Below are 17,740 nucleotides of genomic sequence, written 5' to 3' on the forward strand. Positions count from 1 at the left end.
CCCTTTAAAAACCAGGCTGTTTAATATTACCTTGCTTGAGGCAAACAGTGCACACATTCTGAAACACTGTCAGTCACCCATTCCTAATTAGTGTAATCTTTTGGTAAATTCTGCATACAAAAAATATGCATACAGGTAATACATTGTATTTCAACAAATATTGATCCTGCTGTTTGATAATATCAAATATTATCCATTGTCCATATGTCAAATTGCCATATTATGCAACTATAGTGGATTAGTGGCTGACACATTCAAAATTGAGCATGTAGTGATGATTACTTATGTGTTTACCATCTCTGTATAATGTAAGTGAAGGTGACCAAATTATAAAGGGAACAGACGCATTTTATCAATAAAACAGTCAATAATATACACATCACAAACATTAGCCCTATAATGCATCTATCTGACATTCCCTCCAGTCTCTCTGACCTTTTAACCCCGTGTGTTCATGCTCAAATCCCCTCTATCCACCTGACCTTGGCTTTTCAGTAACATCTGTAAGTTTCGGGGTGTGCGCTATTTGCAGTGCACGTGCGCTAGCAGCCTCACAACAGGCACATTTGCATAGCAAGCAGACAGAGCCCATTAAAAACATGAATGGTGGCACTGTCTTTTCTCCAACATTTCCAGCAAGCTGCTGTGGGATAACTGCCATTTCAGTGGAGAAATTAAAAACCTTGGCGAGGAAGGACTAGAGAATAGACCTCATTTTAGACAGAATGTGATACAAACCATCAGGGAAATCAGGGTGGCACAGCTGCAGGTCCTTGCAGGTACGAGCGGGGTTGCCCTGTGTGCCCAGCGGGTGCTTCATCTGCTCGATCTCCAGCTTAAGGGAGTTGAGTGAGCCAAAGATTTCCTCCATGCCATCGTCGTAGTCTTTGTAGTTGGCGTCTACGGCTTCGTCGTCCACCATCTGGCTGGCGTCGATGTTCCTACGCGTTCTGCCTTTCATGGAAGCCTGCATGGGGAGTGGGTGGATGACATCGCCAGGAGGACCCTGTTTATGGAGACATTAAAGGAGACAAATGCCAGTCAGGAATAAAGGATGGAGATGATGTAGGTGTCCGTTAAAATCAATGAGATAATGACTCACTGAGGAAAAGATTCAAAATAATGATACAATAAAAAAAAAACTGGTGCATTGACTTACAGGAGGGCCAGGAGGTCCAGGTGTACCAGTCTCTCCCTTTGGTCCAGTTTGACCCTGAGCAGGACAGATTAAAGTAATGTTTGATCTTAAATGATTAACACATGATATTTATTACTATTTCCTATTATTTGTATTGTTTCTGAAGGAATGCAGCTTTCAACAAAACACTTACCGATGACCCTTTAGCTCCTTTGGGACCAGGAGGACCCTGAAGATGCAAAGATGATTAAGTAATCAATATTAGCTCAAACATTACTTTACACGTTATTCAGTTGCACACATACTGTGGTATAACACAAGCGATTAGCATAGTCTTACGGGTAATCCAGGAGGACCGATGGGACCGAGTGGACCAGATGGACCGGCGATACCCTAAAGGAAGAAAGAGAATCTGAGAATATGTAACTGTTGTTTATGGAAACTGCTGTTTCCCGATGCAACAGTATCGATTAGTGTGCAGCAGTGTGATTAGTGTGTGGATTATAAATAACTTAACAGGCTGATTATCGGCACAAATGGAGGTGCTTGCCTACAACACTTACAATCTGTTTAGATATGTAGAATAAAATAAATACAACGTGTGAGCATGTTTAGGCCTTTTTCTGATGACTCTAGTGTAGTTTTGTTTACTCACATTGTCTCCTTTGGGACCAGATGATCCTGAAGGACCAGGAAGACCTCTGTCACCCTTTTCTCCCTGTTCACCTGGGGGTCCAATAAGACCAATAAGACCCGGATGGCCCTGAGGGCAGAGAACAACACACACACACACACACACACACACACACACACACACACACACATTATCAATACAACAGTCAATAATACACCATCACAAACATTAGCCCTATACTATATCTATCTGACACTCCCTCTAATCATTTGGGTAATGATTTGATGGCTGGAAGCAAACAACAGATCAAATCAATCTGTTAGTAAACAAGTCCATTAGTCTTCGTTACAGTATTTAGCCTATGCTCTGCATCAAAACATGTACATCAGTTGAACAGGTGCTGCAGTGACTCACCTTTTCTCCTTTGATACCAGAGTCTCCTTTCAAACCGGGTAAACCTGGAGGACCCTGTGAGAGGGATGTCACATTGGGGAGAAGATAACAGTTGGATGAGGATTCAGATCACATATTATGTGAGACAGTTTAAAGGCCAGGAGTCACTTCTACTCACCATAGGTCCGGGAGGTCCATCTGGGCCTGGAGGACCGGGTAGACCTTGCTCTCCCTGTGCAGAAATACCAATTACTCAGTGTTTTAGCCCCAGCTCACAAGAAGACACGAGTTTCTATAAATAGCACGGCTCCTTTACATCCAACAGTTTATTAGAAACTGTTTATGTATGCTTGCACTACATGCTGTTATAACAATATTTCACAGCGCCAGCATATGATTGCGATAAACTGGTGTAAATGTACGAAACACTTTACTTACAACTGGGCCAGGGATACCCCTGAGGCCTTCAGAACCGGGCTTGCCAGGTGATCCTTGAGGACCAACAGGACCTGTCTTTCCTTGGGGACCTTCCATTCCAGGCTCTCCCTATCACACAGAAACAGTGTACACACAAACCACTTGATTCTTGCTCATTTGCCAGGTTACTTGACATTGTTGGTGTTGTCAGTGAAGAAAAAAAGGCAGAAAATGTGTTTTGTTTGTTGATGAGTTACCTTGGCTCCCTTCTCTCCTTGTCTACCTTCAGGTCCTGCTGCTCCAGGGGGGCCCTATACAAAAAAAATAGATGACAGAGATTAATATTGTGGAGTACAAAGCCAGAACATTTTAGCATTTTGACATTTTGCAAGGACGATGAGAAGAGAGCACAGGATGGTACTTACTCTCTTTCCTGGTGGTCCAGAGGGACCAGACTCTCCAGTGGGACCAGGGGAACCCTATTTAAAAAAATCATGAGGGGTGAAAATAAAACAATTTGCAATTTAAATGACAGTGTCCATTAGTGAATTAGGAATAACACACAGAGCTTTTAAAAGTAACACGATTGGTATACAACACTCACAGCCTGACCAGCTTCTCCGTCATCTCCCTTGTCACCAGGTGGACCATCTAAACCCTGCATAAGAATTAAACAGGACCTCAGTTGTGCTGCATTGCATCAAAAACAAACTGTGAAGAATAGAGTTTGCACAAAGTTTAGCTGATGACTCGTGTAATACATACAGCTGGACCAGGCTCTCCAGGTGGACCAGGATCTCCGGGGAAACCACTTGGACCCTGAAAATCAATAAAAGCTGCTGTAATTTTTTTTTTTTTTTGACAAGACATTTAGTTTCAGGTCGCTATGATTGTAGTAGTAATAGAGACTCAGATGAAATAGGTTGAGAGACTGCATTGAATTATCAAATAAAATGTGTCTTCTGAGGCCAAATGTGGAGTGGAACTTACTGGGCTGCCTTTGGGACCATCATCTCCGGGGGGACCCTTGGGGCCGGGAGGTCCAGCTGCACCAGCGGGACCACTCTCTCCCTTCTCACCTCGCTCTCCTCTTGGACCCTGGAATTATACACAGTTTGTTAACAGAGATGCTACATGAGCATACAAGAAAAGAAAAAAAATAACCTTATCATAATGTTGCCAACAATTGACCAACAATGATTCATTTTCTTCTTGTTGGTAAAATTATTGCTGGTCAAATGACGATATCATGTCCTTATATTCTTTACTGGTTCTCATTCATGTAAAAATCAGATAACTTACTGGTGGGCCAAGTTCTCCCTGAAGACCTGGCTCTCCTGTTTCACCAGCATCTCCCTGGTGATGAGAGAGAGAGATAGAGGGAGGGAGGGAAGAGGGGTATGAGAGGGTGAGAGAGAGACATACATTAACAGAAAGGTGATTTGTTGATCCAACATGGTTCTAAAAATCCCATCATTTACAGCATCCCTCACTGTGCTGGTGCCCTTGTCACCCAAGTGGGGATAGAAAGAGATGACACCAGAGATTTCAATCCATCAAGTGCAGGCAGATTAGGTGGCTGAAGCAAAGAGGGCGCTGACCTCACTGTTCTCCCTGGACCCTGTCCATACATCTTCTCCTCTTCCTCCTGCCTTCTTGGATAGTTGCCCTGTTGACTCACCTATACTAACCGGGCACTATCGTTATTCACTGTCACATAAGCCTACCATCCTCCCTGATGTTGTTTTACTGCAGATGCAGTCTGCCACACCTGTTTCAGGAGAAAGTATTAGCCCATGTCATGTTTGGGAGACAGGGGGGTGGCAATGGAATAGAAAATTGATAGCAAAGCTCTGCAGGGCGAATGAAGAGGTGTGTGGTGATGTGTTATGATAAGCATATCCAGATTCTCTCTAGCATGAACAAAAGCTCTGATACTCTAAATAAGAAACTGGCTGTCTTCCAAAACCTCTCTTGTTGCTGTCAAGAAATCCACTTTAAGCAGTTGGTACGCCTGTTTAAAAGCATGACTGATCCTCCTGTATTAGGAGCTGATCTTTACGCAATGTTGCATCTGCACAGGCTCTTTCCTTATGTCAACCTGCTCATGTCCACCATAGGGCCACTGGTAAAATCTGCTGAGAACAGTGAAACTGAGAGCATGAAAGACAGCTGCTCATCACCATTATATGAGGGATGTGTTTACAGAGAAAACCTGAGCTCAGTTGCTTTTGCCAGCTCCCTGTGCTACCTAATAAAATGCCAGATCAGCTGAAGCGTGATTAACCAAAAGAGCGCTGTGTTTTTTCTTGCACAGGAGAAGGCCGGGCTATCCTCAGGGAGATTATGAAGGAGCAAAGGTGATTCTATTGACTGAACCTGATAAAACAAATCACACCATCACTACGGACTGAAAGTGATGAGAAAATGCACAGCGCTGCAGTCCAGCAGCTGCTGCCAGAGCAGGCCTGTGATAATGAAACAGCAGCAACAAATAAGAGCGGGAGCTGATTTTATGAGAGCCTCCTTTAATAATGCATTTATCATCTTAGAATTGCAAGTACGGTGCCTTTGAGTATTTATTCGTACTCTCTCCTCCCAGCAACAGTACTGTTGGGGATGGCAGCCTGTCCATTAGATTTGCTGTGCATCTGTCACGCTGCGACAGAAAAAAAATGATCATGTCCCATTTAAAAGGGTATCATATAAATAGGCATGTGAAATATTAATGGCTGCAAAAGCCTTGTAAAGAGGTATCATTCTCAGTCTTTGCAACACAGAGTGCTAAAACAAACTGCTATCACAATGGATCCACCTCTTCCAAAGTGTTATAAAAACCAGTCAATCGCATAAAAACTGTATCACAAATATCTTATAGGCTGGTTACAATGAAAAATGCGGGTTGCCATAGTGGTCTGGGATACATGATGGGACTTTTGTTTTGTTGTCAACCTCTCTTTATCAGTTACTTTCCAGATCTAGAGAGACGCTGCGCTCTATTTTCTTTGAACTGAACAAAACCCCAAATGTAAGTGCAAAGTCAGGTCACAAGAGCATATTGGTGTCGCTAACAAATGTTTGAAATTTTCATGCCCAGAGGCGCCATCTGAACAAAAAAATGTCTGTAGTAAGATGAAGACATTGTCACTTGACAGAATACATTTCAGCAGGTTGACTGTGCCTCCATAACGGTCAATCACAACAGTTCCTCTCATAAACTTTAAAAGCCATAGACATTTTCCTAATGGGCAAGGAGGAGACACCAAGCCACATTCTCCTAAAAGAAAATTGTTCTTCTCTGGGAGGTGCAGAGTTCCAAAAAACAACAATGTACTGCTCTGCAAATATGATTATACAGCAGTCCAAAGAAAGTATTTACACGGATGGGCAATGTACCATTTTCAGCAGAAATAAGACTCCGGGAGATAATAAAATCATAATTTCTTTGTGTAATTAAGTGCACAAAATTGTTATACTAGACAATGATATCTGTGTAGCTAGACTGCAGAATGACGGTTGATTAAAATGTGTATGCAGTTAGTAATTGTGTACAAAATAGATACAATTACTATGGAATGAAAAGAGATAAAAACAACATAATTGAAAGGACAAAATGTGACTTTGGAGAGGTTTGTTTTTATACTCAAACTTACACTTAATTTTAAAACTGTTGAAAATTCATGCCAAAAAGGGCCATTAAAAAGGAACTATGCTACCTGATCTGCTTAGACACAACTTCAGCTGCACCACTTCATATGGGTAAAGTTACCAAACAGTCACCAAAAAGAAGTGATCCAACCCAGAAATAGAAAAGACACTTACTTTTTCTCCAACAGCACCAGGGTTTCCAATACCACCAGGAGGTCCCTGAGGGCCATCGGCTCCTGGGGGTCCTGAAGGGCCTCTGGGACCAGGTGGGCCAGGTGGACCCTTCGGGGAAGAGAAAAGACAGTTTAATGAGGACAAATTTAATCTGCATATTGTTCATAATGTAATGCATTAGATAATGATATTGTAACAAATAGAGTGTATGAACTTGTAATAATCTTCCATCAAGCTCTTACCATTTGACCAACGTCTCCAGTTTCACCTTTTTCACCAGGTGGACCAGGCAAGCCCTGAGAAATATGGAACAGATTTAAATCATATTGTCTCAGTGTTTCTCAGTGATAACATTTGATCACTGTCATGGATTCTATTATTCATTATAGTCCACACCTGCAGCCCAACTGGGCCAGGAGGTCCGGGGAATCCTCTTGATCCTTCATCTCCCTTCTGGCCAAACAGACCCTGCTGACCTCTGGGTCCAGGCTCACCATCTGCTCCCTGCACAATGCAACAGATAAAGGGGTCACAACCAGTGGGACCGTTGGCTTAACAGATAGATTAGGTGTTAAATGATCTGGACACACAACCCAAACTGGACACTTACAGCAGGACCGGGTGCTCCAACAGGTCCTTGAGGTCCAGTAGGACCAGGTGGACCCTGCAGAGGAGAAGAGACGCATCAAAAGGACAATCGATAACTGTATTTTTAAGTATTTCTAAGTATCTATAAGTTTTTACTTTTCAAAACTTTCAAAAACTGAATGTTGTAAATAAACAACAACTTACATGTTCTCCTTTGTCACCTTTGCTTCCTTTCTGGCCTGGCTCTCCAAGCTCTCCCTAAGGAATGAAATGATCACAGTGTTAAATGAAAACTGTGAAAGATAAAACTCTCAACCCAAACTAAACACAAGTGAGAAGGTGATCAAGTTTGATACTAAATAATGTTAAAATTATTATCAAAAAATCCCCAGAACAGAAGATGACACATCACAGCACAATAGAACCTACACTCAACTATATCCTACATTTGAAAAGACATTTTTAGAGATCTGAATGTGGAAATTTCTATTATGTTCATCCTTCTGTGCCATGGTCATAAATATAGTTCCCATCTGAGAAGGGCTTATCATGATGGTTGAGTCACTGGTGCTACTAGCAGCCAAAACAGAACAATAAGTCCCATCTCAACCTGTTTGCACCAAAATTCCCTGAATTGGAGAACTTTGCACCATTCTCTCAAAACCTCCACATGCTGTGGGCGTTTAGAAAAATAATGTTAATAACTTCTAAAGCCAAAGGCATTTATTTTTGAGTTTGAGTCTGACAATGCTTTTTGTGAGGCAAATAAAGGCCTTGGAGTTGTCCGTTCCCCATGGACAGGACTTATAATGAGAAAGTGTCTGAATGTGAGTAAACATTAGCTTGTGAGATCCTTTTCATCTGCATGGCAAATGCCCTCTGTATTCTCTGTGTCCGTCTGCACCGCAGGGACTATTGTAAGGCCAGTTAAGAACTGAGGCATTCTTCAAAGGATAAGAGATAATCCTCTGAGTATCTCCGTAGCTGATCTTCCTGCAAATGTTTTTAGAGGGGATGAGGAGTTGTTCTTGCCTCTGAATACTAAAGGGTCACTTTCACACTTTCCGTCACTGCCACAAAATCCCTCCCTCTCCTCTGTCTGTTTGTACAGAAGGGTACAAAGCAGCAACAAGGCAGATTCGCCTTTTAAAGATCTGTTAATCGATGCGAACTCTGTCAGACAGATTCCCCTTAGAGCGTTTAAGGTCACAGTGAAAGAGACGAGAGGATATCTAGCTTAGATCTCAACTGTAAAGTTTAGTGCCTTTGTAAGGCAGTTCGTGTGCATGTACTATATATTAGCGTGTGTGTGATGCAGAGTGAATTCAAAAATTGAAAGCTTCATTGCAGCTTTATAGGATTTCATCATATATTTGTTTACTTGAACAGGAAAACAAGCCATGAAAAGTAACTCACCTTGTCTCCATCCTCTCCAGGTGGTCCAGGAGGTCCACCAGGTCCTGGCAGACCCACAGGTCCCTGAATACCGTCTCTTCCAGCTGGGCCTTGAGGTCCTTTCTCTCCCTATTTTCAACAACATGTTTTCAGCCATGTTAAATTTGTGATTTTTTTCTTCCTGTATGTCACTGGAATCCTTATAATGTGACGTTCTTACCGGTCCGCCTTTCTCTCCAGCAGGGCCTGGAGGTCCCTGGGGGCCAGGACGTCCAGGTAGACCTGTAGGTCCGGCGGGGCCAGCTGGACCACGCTCACCAGGAGAACCCTACAGCACCAACCAACACACAGCAATATTAATTATCAGAGTGACTGAACGAAAATATCAGACTTCCAAAGTTTTAATACTGAAACAAAATTACAATATCAGGCACATCTACCTTACCAAATAGGTCAGACATCTCTTATGTAAGTACCAAACTGTGCATATCATTATATTATATAAGAGAACAACTGAGGGTCTGAACTCTGCTATGGAGGCAATTCCCAGACATGGAGAGAATATAGAGGGTGAGAGTATGAGTGAGAGAATGAGAGTGACAAACTGAGGATGCAGATGCAGTAAATTGTACTCACAGCAGGGCCAGGTGGGCCGTGAGGACCCTCATTCCCTTTCAGACCATGAGCCCCCTGCAGAACAAAATAAAATGAAAGCTTCAGAAAACCAACAATCTGTTGGGGAAACACACATCCTTCCTTACGTTGGACTCCCTATTTTCAAATAGGCTCAGCATGAGCTGGAAAACCTCATATAGCCACCAAAGTGGAGACTGACAGCAGACGAGGAAAAGAGATATTTACCAAAACAACATCCTTTACATTACAAATAAATGGGAGTATCTCACTATTTCTGCATTCGAAAAGCTGTTTCTGCCATTGATTTCTGGCTAGTAAGTCTGCAGTTACAAAATAAGTGTAGATTGCATAATTAACGGAAAATAACTTTGTTTAGTATGAATGCTAAATAAATAAACAGCTTAGAGCACACTGTTCCTCTTCTGAAGCCCACACAAGAATCCAATATTAAGTCTGACTACTGAGGTTCACCACATCCTTAAAGTGATTTAATAGCCCAGAACTATTATGCAATAACAAAGCTGTGAGAGATATTGGATTTGTGAGAAGCTATTGTACTCAATCATATTAAGAAGCAATATTTACCACAGGGCCAGGCAGACCTCTCTCTCCAGGGAAACCTCTTGGCCCGGGAGGACCATCCTTACCTGCTGGGCCAGCAGGGCCGGGGTCACCCTGTAGATGAAAGCACATTGTTATTAAATCATACAGATATGTATCATGCTGATAGTATTTAAAAATGTATGTAAATTAGAGCTTCAAAGTTCACCTTAGCGCCTTCTTTTCCTGCAGCTCCAGGTAGACCCTGTTCACCAGGTGGGCCTGGGGGTCCAGGGTGGCCCCGGTCTCCCATTGGTCCAGTCTCACCTGTTGGTCCCTACAATTAGCAAAACAAAAACAAAATCAGGGCCACTGCAGCATAACCCTCAACTGCAGAGGAGGAAGGTGTGAAAAATAGAGACTACAGAACATTGTGAACAAAATCAGCATTTTAATTCCAGAAGAGATGTTAAAATTTCTCGATCTATTGCTAAATGTGGCCAGAAGCTGAGCATTTGCTGTGTGGGAGGCCTACTAGTCATTAAGGCCATATACAGCTCCGTTATCATCAATGTTCTCAGCTGGCATTAGCAGAGTGGATGGGAGGGAAAGTCTGCTAAACGTTTATGCATAATGGATGAAGAGCCCATATGAAAGAGGATAAACAACACAAGTCATGGCTCGTGAGGTACAGGTATGAGGATAAATCAATTATTTTGTCAGAAAAACAAAATGCTGAGAAAGTGTTCTGGTAACTTTATTGGCGCACATCTTAATGATTGACCTCAGGTTTCAATTTTGAACAATACCTCTACAACATAGTGTAACTTTTGAAACACTTTGTGGTTAACACAAATACTGATTTGTTATTTTTTCAGCATTTACTGAGATTTGTTTCTGCACAAAGGATTTGGTATTGCAACCATATCAATACAATACTCAAGCCATCACTGATAATACATGTAAGTGAGCAACACTGCAAGACAGGGTGATGGTTAATGACTGTGACTCACCTGAGGTCCAACCACACCTGGAGGACCAGGAGGGCCAGTCTTGCCTTGGAATCCCTGCACATGACAGAAGAAAAAACAGAATTGGTATACGACTTACATGGTGGAATACAGATGAAGAGATGAGTAATCAGTGTTCAGTAAAGACCAGTTTACTCACAGTCTCTCCTCTCTGTCCGGGATGTCCAGGCAGTCCATCTTTCCCTGCAGGTCCCTGAGAAATACACACAAATGCATACATGAGGATGTACAGAATAAAGAAGTATAAAGAAAGGGGATGGGTTTGTACAGAGAGCTTTGTGTGGAGGTGTTTGAACTTACAGGAGGGCCCTTTGGTCCTGGGAAACCTGTTGGTCCCTGAGGTCCTGGCAGACCCTGAAACAACAAATGGCAGTTGGTCAATAATCATTTGTCTCTGATTGAAAGTGATGAATTTGATCAGACTGTACGGTACGTACCCTCTCACCGGGAGGTCCTGGTGGGCCATCATTTCCTGAGTTACCCTGAAGAGACAAAAAGAAGAGTAAATGGTGCACATGTACTGTACCACAGAATAAACAGTTGGTTGTCAGTGAAATATTTTACACACTTTTGGTCCAGCTTTTCCTGTTGGTCCTCTTGGTCCTCTCTCTCCCCGAGGCCCCTTGAGAAAAGAAAAGCAGACACAAAGTGATTAAAATCATAGCATGGTTCCTAAGAGATATGTGTGATATGAAAATGTTACACTTAATTATTGTCACAGTTTGGATTTCCCTGGAAATCTCCGCCATATCCAGGTTGAATCTCCATTTTCACTCAGATGCCAAGCTCGCCATCTGTATCTAAGCACGAGTCTGCTGAGTAAGACTTACTGTTGGTCCTCTTTGTCCGCGTGGGCCAGGCTTTCCTGCTGTTCCCTATGGTCAAAAAGAACACACACAATGATCAAAGGAGTGGTACTCAGATCATTAAGAGGCTGCATCCTCCGGAAGAATGACTCTAATGCCGGAAGACAGTAATATTTGCAAGCAGATTTCAACACAATTGGACCATTTAGGAGCTCAGAGATATCATTAATTAGGAAAGACTTGTTTTCAAATGACCATCAATATTCATCATCACTTACATTAGATTCATTATTACCTTAGAATAGTGCATTATGATAAAAAATAATGTAGTTTCAATGCAATGTTACAATTACAGTGGCTGCATACAACTTTAAAGAGAAAAACAATTACATCTTTTGTGTGGCTCTTAAGTTCCAAGCAAGTGCTGTGAAACTATGTTAATTATCCCTTTTTGTGCAGGATTTTAGTCTCATAAACCTCATAAATGTTTTGTGAAGATGAAAAGCTTTATGTGCCTCGCTCCACTCGTGGTGACAAACCATTACTTTTGCAGGCAAGCTAATGGCCCATCCCTTAAACAAAGAAAATGAAACATTGCTCAAGTATCACAGAGTGATAAACATTGCTTTTGGTGGTTTAGAAATGAGTTGTGTAAGCAGTAATGAAGAGGGAATGCAATTGTCTTTCCGTCCTTAGTAAAAATCTTTATTTTAGGGCCATTCACCTTCTTCTTGGTTGATAAATCTACAGCTGGGACAGGAGCCTGTCTCCAGCACTATGCCTGTATTGATCCAACCCTTGTAAGACTGAGAAGAATAACAAGAGGTCTATTTGACATACCCGAGTTCCTTTCTCTCCGTTGGCACCAGGGAAACCTTGGAAACCCTGAGATCCCTGTGAGTGAGAAAGAGAGTAATTAATCATTTGAGAGACAAACCTTTAATATTACATCCTGTGTTTACTCGCTGAGATATCCCCCGCTCAATAAATGCGACAGGAGACTGGGCGCTCCATGAATAAAAGCAGTGTTTTGCTGTTGTTGTGTCAGGAGCTGAAGGCTGACACCAATAGGCATATTCAAATCCCAAGCTCTTTGATCATGGAGCTTCAAGCATGTCCAGTTGTCAGGCTGTGGCTTTGCCTCAGACAGGCTAAAGGATAAGCCATCAAAATTTCAGCAAAGCAGCCTTTCAAACACACATGTATGCATGTTTCATTCTCTTTCAAACACACATATAGTGACACTGTGGCCAACTACATTGTGTCTCTTATCAAAAGGATTTTAAAGTCTGAAATCAGTGAACTAATGACAATATTGTTTAGCAATATATGCTTATCGTGCAATTACCTTTGGTCCTTGTCTTCCTGGGTATCCTGGCAACCCGGGAACTCCAAGTTTACCCTGTAAAGAGAAGAAATTTACTTAAAAAGGTGTTCCAGCGACTGATAATTGCACTTTCATAAAGTCGGGGCACTCATTAGAGACAGATGATTAAAATTGATCCAGCAAAGGCAGATATCCTGACTTTTAGTTTCTAGTATGAGTCATACTCCAAAAAAACATGCAACTCAACAGCGTACTTCATTAGATCCTTTCTGCTTCCTAAATGTCCACTTCTCTCAAACCTCACATCTCCAATTTGAAATGCTCGCCTGCTTGAAGTCGAGATTGCCCAGATGACATCACTATTACATCATCAGGGTTATTCTCTCAGATTTTACAAAGCTCCTCCAGAGCCGCAGAAAATATTATACCGTAAATTAAACTGTCTTTACAGTGGTGAGATTCATGTGTAAAATCGTTATGTTTTTGTCAATTACTGTTATTTAATTCAATATTGCATGATGATTGTGATGCATACATTAAATAGATGTATATAACTACTGTTCATGTGACTTGTAATTAAATATCTAGTATATTTATGGGTTATAAATGATAGATAAAAAAATCCTGAAAATAATCTGTAGAATATTTGTACAATTGATCGATCTCATAATGAGTACCTTTCCAACCTAAATGCAAGACAAGCAGCCTTTGTTAGGTCAGTATTACACTATATTTGTACAGCAGTAAATGCTAACGAACAGTGGTGTTATTCTTGAAGAAAAACTATATTAAAACGTGCACAAGCACCTGCTTAACACAGCAGCATTTATTAGAACCATCTCAGTTCTTGGCATTTCAGCTTAACGATGAAATGTTGGCTGCTGTGTAGTCTCTAATTAAATATGAAAATGACTCAGCTGTTACTTCTTGTGCTATCCAGATACAGTACAAACCAGGTCCTACATCTACAATGCTGAAAAACTGCCAAAATCTAAATATATGTGCAATTTAGATTCAGTATAAGCACTTTAGTATAAGGAAAAAAGCTTTAAAGGATAACAAGCAAAAGTATTGTGGTTACTGCGGAACGAGGGCACAGCACACTCATGTAGTGCAGGTTGGCTGATGACTTGCCAAATCAGAGTTTGTGCAAGAGTTTGTTAACACAGTCTCAATGATACTAAACATCTGTTCAAGGCGATTTTTAAGCCTTCAATGAAAGATCATTAAGACTTTGAGGATGCATCCACTATAAGAATGAATTAACTTTTTTTACTACAAAAAAACGGCTGATATATCTCACCTAACAGCCTACCCAGCGTTCAATTTAATAGACAATGTTAGGAACTGAATCCATTTTGTGCTCCCAGCTGGTTCCAGAGCAGCAGCAGTGAAAATCGGTTGCTGTTCAGAACAAAATGATCGGAAAAACTATTTTCCTTGTTAATCCCTGCAGAGCCATCATCCTAGATCAAACATGACTGATGATACAAAATAACAACTTGGTTTTTTTTATTCTGTATTATCAGTCAATATAGAATTTAGGCAGTTTCTTTGGGATATCAGCATACATTGGCTGGTTACAAAAGAACTTACCTTGTCACCAGTTGGGCCAAGAGGACCAGCATCTCCTGGGAGACCTGAACGACCCTTTGGCCCCTCAGGACCATCTTCTCCTCTGGGTCCAGCTGATCCAAGCTCACCCTGGAAAGCACAGGAAGCAGAAATGTCACATGCCTGTATACTTAAACATAACGCACTGGATCCGCTGTAATCATCACAGTAGGGTCTATCATATGTGTACTTGTCTTTTATTGGTACCATGTGGAGTTTTCTTGCAAACATACGGGGTTATGTTTACGTTCAGTGTCTCTCACCGAAATACATTGTGCAAATCCTTGAAAACTAACAGACATGTTGAATATATTTCAGTCCTCAAACAACTTTTCAAAAACATTTTCATTTAAAACCTCAGTTGTTTACTTGTGTTAGCACTCTCCTTCTTCCCTGCTGTTTGCTGGTGAATTGCTACATTTCTAGGTGTGTTGCTGTCACCTGTTATTGATTGGCTGAATAGTGTGAAACCCTCTACAGTTGTCATGAATGGGCACGCTCCAGGATACATATGTATGTTCATGTATGTCCACATGCCAGTAGAACATGAAATACATACAAAACATGTCCGCTAATCAAAACATTGTTCCATAGCGCCACTAGTGCTAAAAAAAAGACTCCACAGGTGTACCTTTATAGGCCAAGAAACCTATTTTCTCAATCAGTTTCTTACTATGAGTGATGGGGTCTTGCACAAACACACAATATTCTGCCAGAGTTAGAACAGTTTTGACTATTTCACATGAGTGATTACTGTGGTTGTGTTTTTGCTTGTTCTCTCCTTACTGGTTTGTGTCACAAGAGCAACTAGACCACAGATTTTTCTTGTTGAACAAATAAACAACCCTGTCCATTCAGGAAAATTCAGATCATCCTTTTAAAACTGCTGAGAGTAAAGTTGCTTAAAGAATCAAGTATGGCTATGTTCCCTCACTGTCTGCCCCTCAAAGCAGTTAGTGATCCTATTATTGCTTCTCTCTGTGCGTGTGCGCCCCTTCTAGCAGGACACACACTAAATGACAGAGTACAAACTCGCTCTGACAACCATTCGCTGCTGCAGAGACTCAGTGGTGTGTGAAAGGTATCTAGTTAAAGGCTTGTGCAGAGTTGCACAAGCTAGCGTGTGCGTGCACACACCCACACTCTAGAGCACATAAAAAGGCATCAGGCAAACTGTTCTTGACTCACACTTGCAAGCTCATCAAATAGAACATTTTAAATTGAGCACTAACACACACACACACACACACACACACACACACACACACACACACACACACACACACACACACACACACACACACACACTTTTCTTAGGCATGCTTAAAAATGAGTCATTTAGATTCTAGTCCATGTGTGTCTTCTCCAGAGCAGAGGAGCTCCTCAAATCTTTGCTTTCATCTGGATCGGCTACATCTCCAGAGGAAAACAGGCTGGAGCCCCATGTCTCTCTCAAGGGTTTGAAGGGGTTTAAAGTGCCATTGATTTTTCCTTCCTTTCTGCAGTCAGCTATAGACAGCCCAGTTAGGGATCGGGAGTTTGATGTTTGAAGGGTTGAGGCGAATTATGTTTCTCACTGTAAAAGGCAGTTTTCCTAAGACTTGACAGTGTAAATCCCTAATACAGTTTGGAGGAGGAAGCTGCTGCTGCTGGGTGCACCTGTCAAACCCGCGCTTCTATCCTAAACTTATCGAGGTGAGGACTGACTGGAAAGTGGCAGAGGGGATAGAAAAAGGAATTGGAAACTACTCACGTAAACTCATACACACGCACACACACCAACAGCTGGCGATAGGAACAACACCTTATGTTTGCTCATTACCCACAATTCCTCAGTAGTCACAGAGGCTTAGGCCATAAGGGGCTAACGTGACAGGAGTGGTTGGTATTTTCACTTTCCTCAGTTAAAGGTCACCCCCAAAACAATTTTGTGTGCAGGAGTTGTCTAACTGGTTTCATTCATTTTGATTTCATTCATGCTTCCAGCATTCAAAAAATGATTGACACATAACGTAAAGTAAAATATAAATAAAAAGCCTTACCCTGTCACCCTTGATACCCATGTCTCCCTTGAAGCCGGGGAAGCCGTCTTCTCCCTAGCAAGTGAAGATAGCAGATAGTGAGGTGAGGATGTAATGAAGGAGAGAGAAGTGGATTGTACAGATGTTGAAACCAACCAGATGTCAAAAATCCCTTGTTGTCATAGAAACTCTTGATCACCTTCTTTCTTTTGTACCAGTAATTCAGAAGGGGTTTTACAGGATCCATGTTAATACTACACTTTCTCTGAAGTTCAAAGTCTCCTCCTTTGACACAGTCACTTTCTTTGACTTTCTTAGCCAACAATCTGCATTCTCTTACCTTTTCACCCTTGTTTCCTTTAAGACCGCGCACCCCATCGGCTCCCTGTGATGCAAGAACAGACAGAAGTTACAGGCCGAGAAGGGTGCATATTGGACAAAAGAGAACATTCAGTCCTACCAGCAAGATATTCACCATTAATGTGAAGATTAAAGTTTTTATGAAGCTGTAAGGTCAGAAAAGTTATCTAACATAGCATTTTTTTTAATGTGTAGTGTACTATAGAGGCTATACTCTGTGTTGCATATAGATATGTTTTATCTGTAAATTGCAATGTAACTGTAAAAGCAAATTAAATCCTCACAACTACATTTCTTGACCATTCTTCTCATCTTCCCAGACAGAGCAAACACTTCAGATGTGAGCCGTGCACCAAGGACACTGTTAGCTAGACGTTAAGCCACTTGTGTAATCCCCCCCCCCTCTCAGTGGAAGCTTTCATGATGGGATCAGTCACACCCTCTTACCAAGAATTATTTGATAGGATTTCTTTTGTCTTGGTTTTATCAGCTAGTAATGACACCAAACAAGAGGAGGGTTGTGCGCCTTGAGCTGTTATCAGCTCCAATGACAAACTCAGTATCACCTTGTGTAAGCAAAGTGATGTATGTAAGATCTGAAAAGATGAGTTTCCTCTCTTAATCTTTGCACCACCAAGATCATTTTTTTCTGTCTCTGCAACAAATGTAGAAGCCATTGAACTATTCAAGGTAGTTCTTATTTTAAGAAAACATGAGTAAGCAGAAAACTAGGGCTTTTAATTTATCACACAACAGTTTTTTTACAAAATCATACTTTGTGGGTTGGACAAACCTTGGAAATAATAACAGATTTTTTCAGAAGCATTTTAATAAGATAATGGGCAACTATTAGTCCATTACACTTCTTAATTGCAGGCTACGACTAGCTGATAATATCGCAAATTAATTTCTTAGTGGCTGATAATCAACTCACCTTCACGCCTCGGGGACCAGGATAACCAATGGGTCCTTGAGGCCCAGCAGGGCCCTGGAGAGAAAAAGATATTTGGTGAGAGAT

At 41.5% G+C, this 17,740-nt stretch overlaps 1 protein-coding gene across 2 annotated transcripts in view; it reads right to left on the reverse strand.

Annotated features, from left to right (window-relative positions):
• The window catches only part of col5a1 (procollagen, type V, alpha 1), a 75,062-nt gene that overhangs the window by 7,649 nt on the left and 49,673 nt on the right, over positions 1 to 17,740 (reverse strand). For both annotated transcript variants that reach the window (XM_042394431.1, XM_042394430.1), the window contains exons 27-62: positions 17,657 to 17,710; positions 16,703 to 16,747; positions 16,384 to 16,437; positions 14,324 to 14,431; positions 12,749 to 12,802; positions 12,241 to 12,294; positions 11,425 to 11,469; positions 11,163 to 11,216; positions 11,032 to 11,076; positions 10,895 to 10,948; positions 10,734 to 10,787; positions 10,577 to 10,630; positions 9,793 to 9,900; positions 9,609 to 9,698; positions 9,024 to 9,077; positions 8,608 to 8,715; positions 8,409 to 8,516; positions 7,197 to 7,250; positions 7,015 to 7,068; positions 6,801 to 6,908; positions 6,647 to 6,700; positions 6,405 to 6,512; positions 3,885 to 3,938; positions 3,573 to 3,680; positions 3,348 to 3,401; positions 3,187 to 3,240; positions 3,008 to 3,061; positions 2,840 to 2,893; positions 2,604 to 2,711; positions 2,344 to 2,397; positions 2,187 to 2,240; positions 1,794 to 1,901; positions 1,478 to 1,531; positions 1,332 to 1,367; positions 1,160 to 1,213; positions 739 to 1,006 (exon numbers count right to left, since the gene is read on the reverse strand). In XM_042394431.1, the coding sequence (XP_042250365.1) occupies positions 739 to 1,006; positions 1,160 to 1,213; positions 1,332 to 1,367; positions 1,478 to 1,531; positions 1,794 to 1,901; positions 2,187 to 2,240; positions 2,344 to 2,397; positions 2,604 to 2,711; positions 2,840 to 2,893; positions 3,008 to 3,061; positions 3,187 to 3,240; positions 3,348 to 3,401; positions 3,573 to 3,680; positions 3,885 to 3,938; positions 6,405 to 6,512; positions 6,647 to 6,700; positions 6,801 to 6,908; positions 7,015 to 7,068; positions 7,197 to 7,250; positions 8,409 to 8,516; positions 8,608 to 8,715; positions 9,024 to 9,077; positions 9,609 to 9,698; positions 9,793 to 9,900; positions 10,577 to 10,630; positions 10,734 to 10,787; positions 10,895 to 10,948; positions 11,032 to 11,076; positions 11,163 to 11,216; positions 11,425 to 11,469; positions 12,241 to 12,294; positions 12,749 to 12,802; positions 14,324 to 14,431; positions 16,384 to 16,437; positions 16,703 to 16,747; positions 17,657 to 17,710 (2,635 nt within the window). The remainder of the gene's footprint in view (positions 1 to 738; positions 1,007 to 1,159; positions 1,214 to 1,331; positions 1,368 to 1,477; positions 1,532 to 1,793; positions 1,902 to 2,186; positions 2,241 to 2,343; positions 2,398 to 2,603; positions 2,712 to 2,839; positions 2,894 to 3,007; positions 3,062 to 3,186; positions 3,241 to 3,347; positions 3,402 to 3,572; positions 3,681 to 3,884; positions 3,939 to 6,404; positions 6,513 to 6,646; positions 6,701 to 6,800; positions 6,909 to 7,014; positions 7,069 to 7,196; positions 7,251 to 8,408; positions 8,517 to 8,607; positions 8,716 to 9,023; positions 9,078 to 9,608; positions 9,699 to 9,792; positions 9,901 to 10,576; positions 10,631 to 10,733; positions 10,788 to 10,894; positions 10,949 to 11,031; positions 11,077 to 11,162; positions 11,217 to 11,424; positions 11,470 to 12,240; positions 12,295 to 12,748; positions 12,803 to 14,323; positions 14,432 to 16,383; positions 16,438 to 16,702; positions 16,748 to 17,656; positions 17,711 to 17,740) is intronic.

This window comes from Thunnus maccoyii, chromosome 19, assembly GCF_910596095.1.
Source record: "Thunnus maccoyii chromosome 19, fThuMac1.1, whole genome shotgun sequence".
NCBI classification, from domain to species: Eukaryota; Metazoa; Chordata; class Actinopteri; order Scombriformes; family Scombridae; genus Thunnus; species Thunnus maccoyii.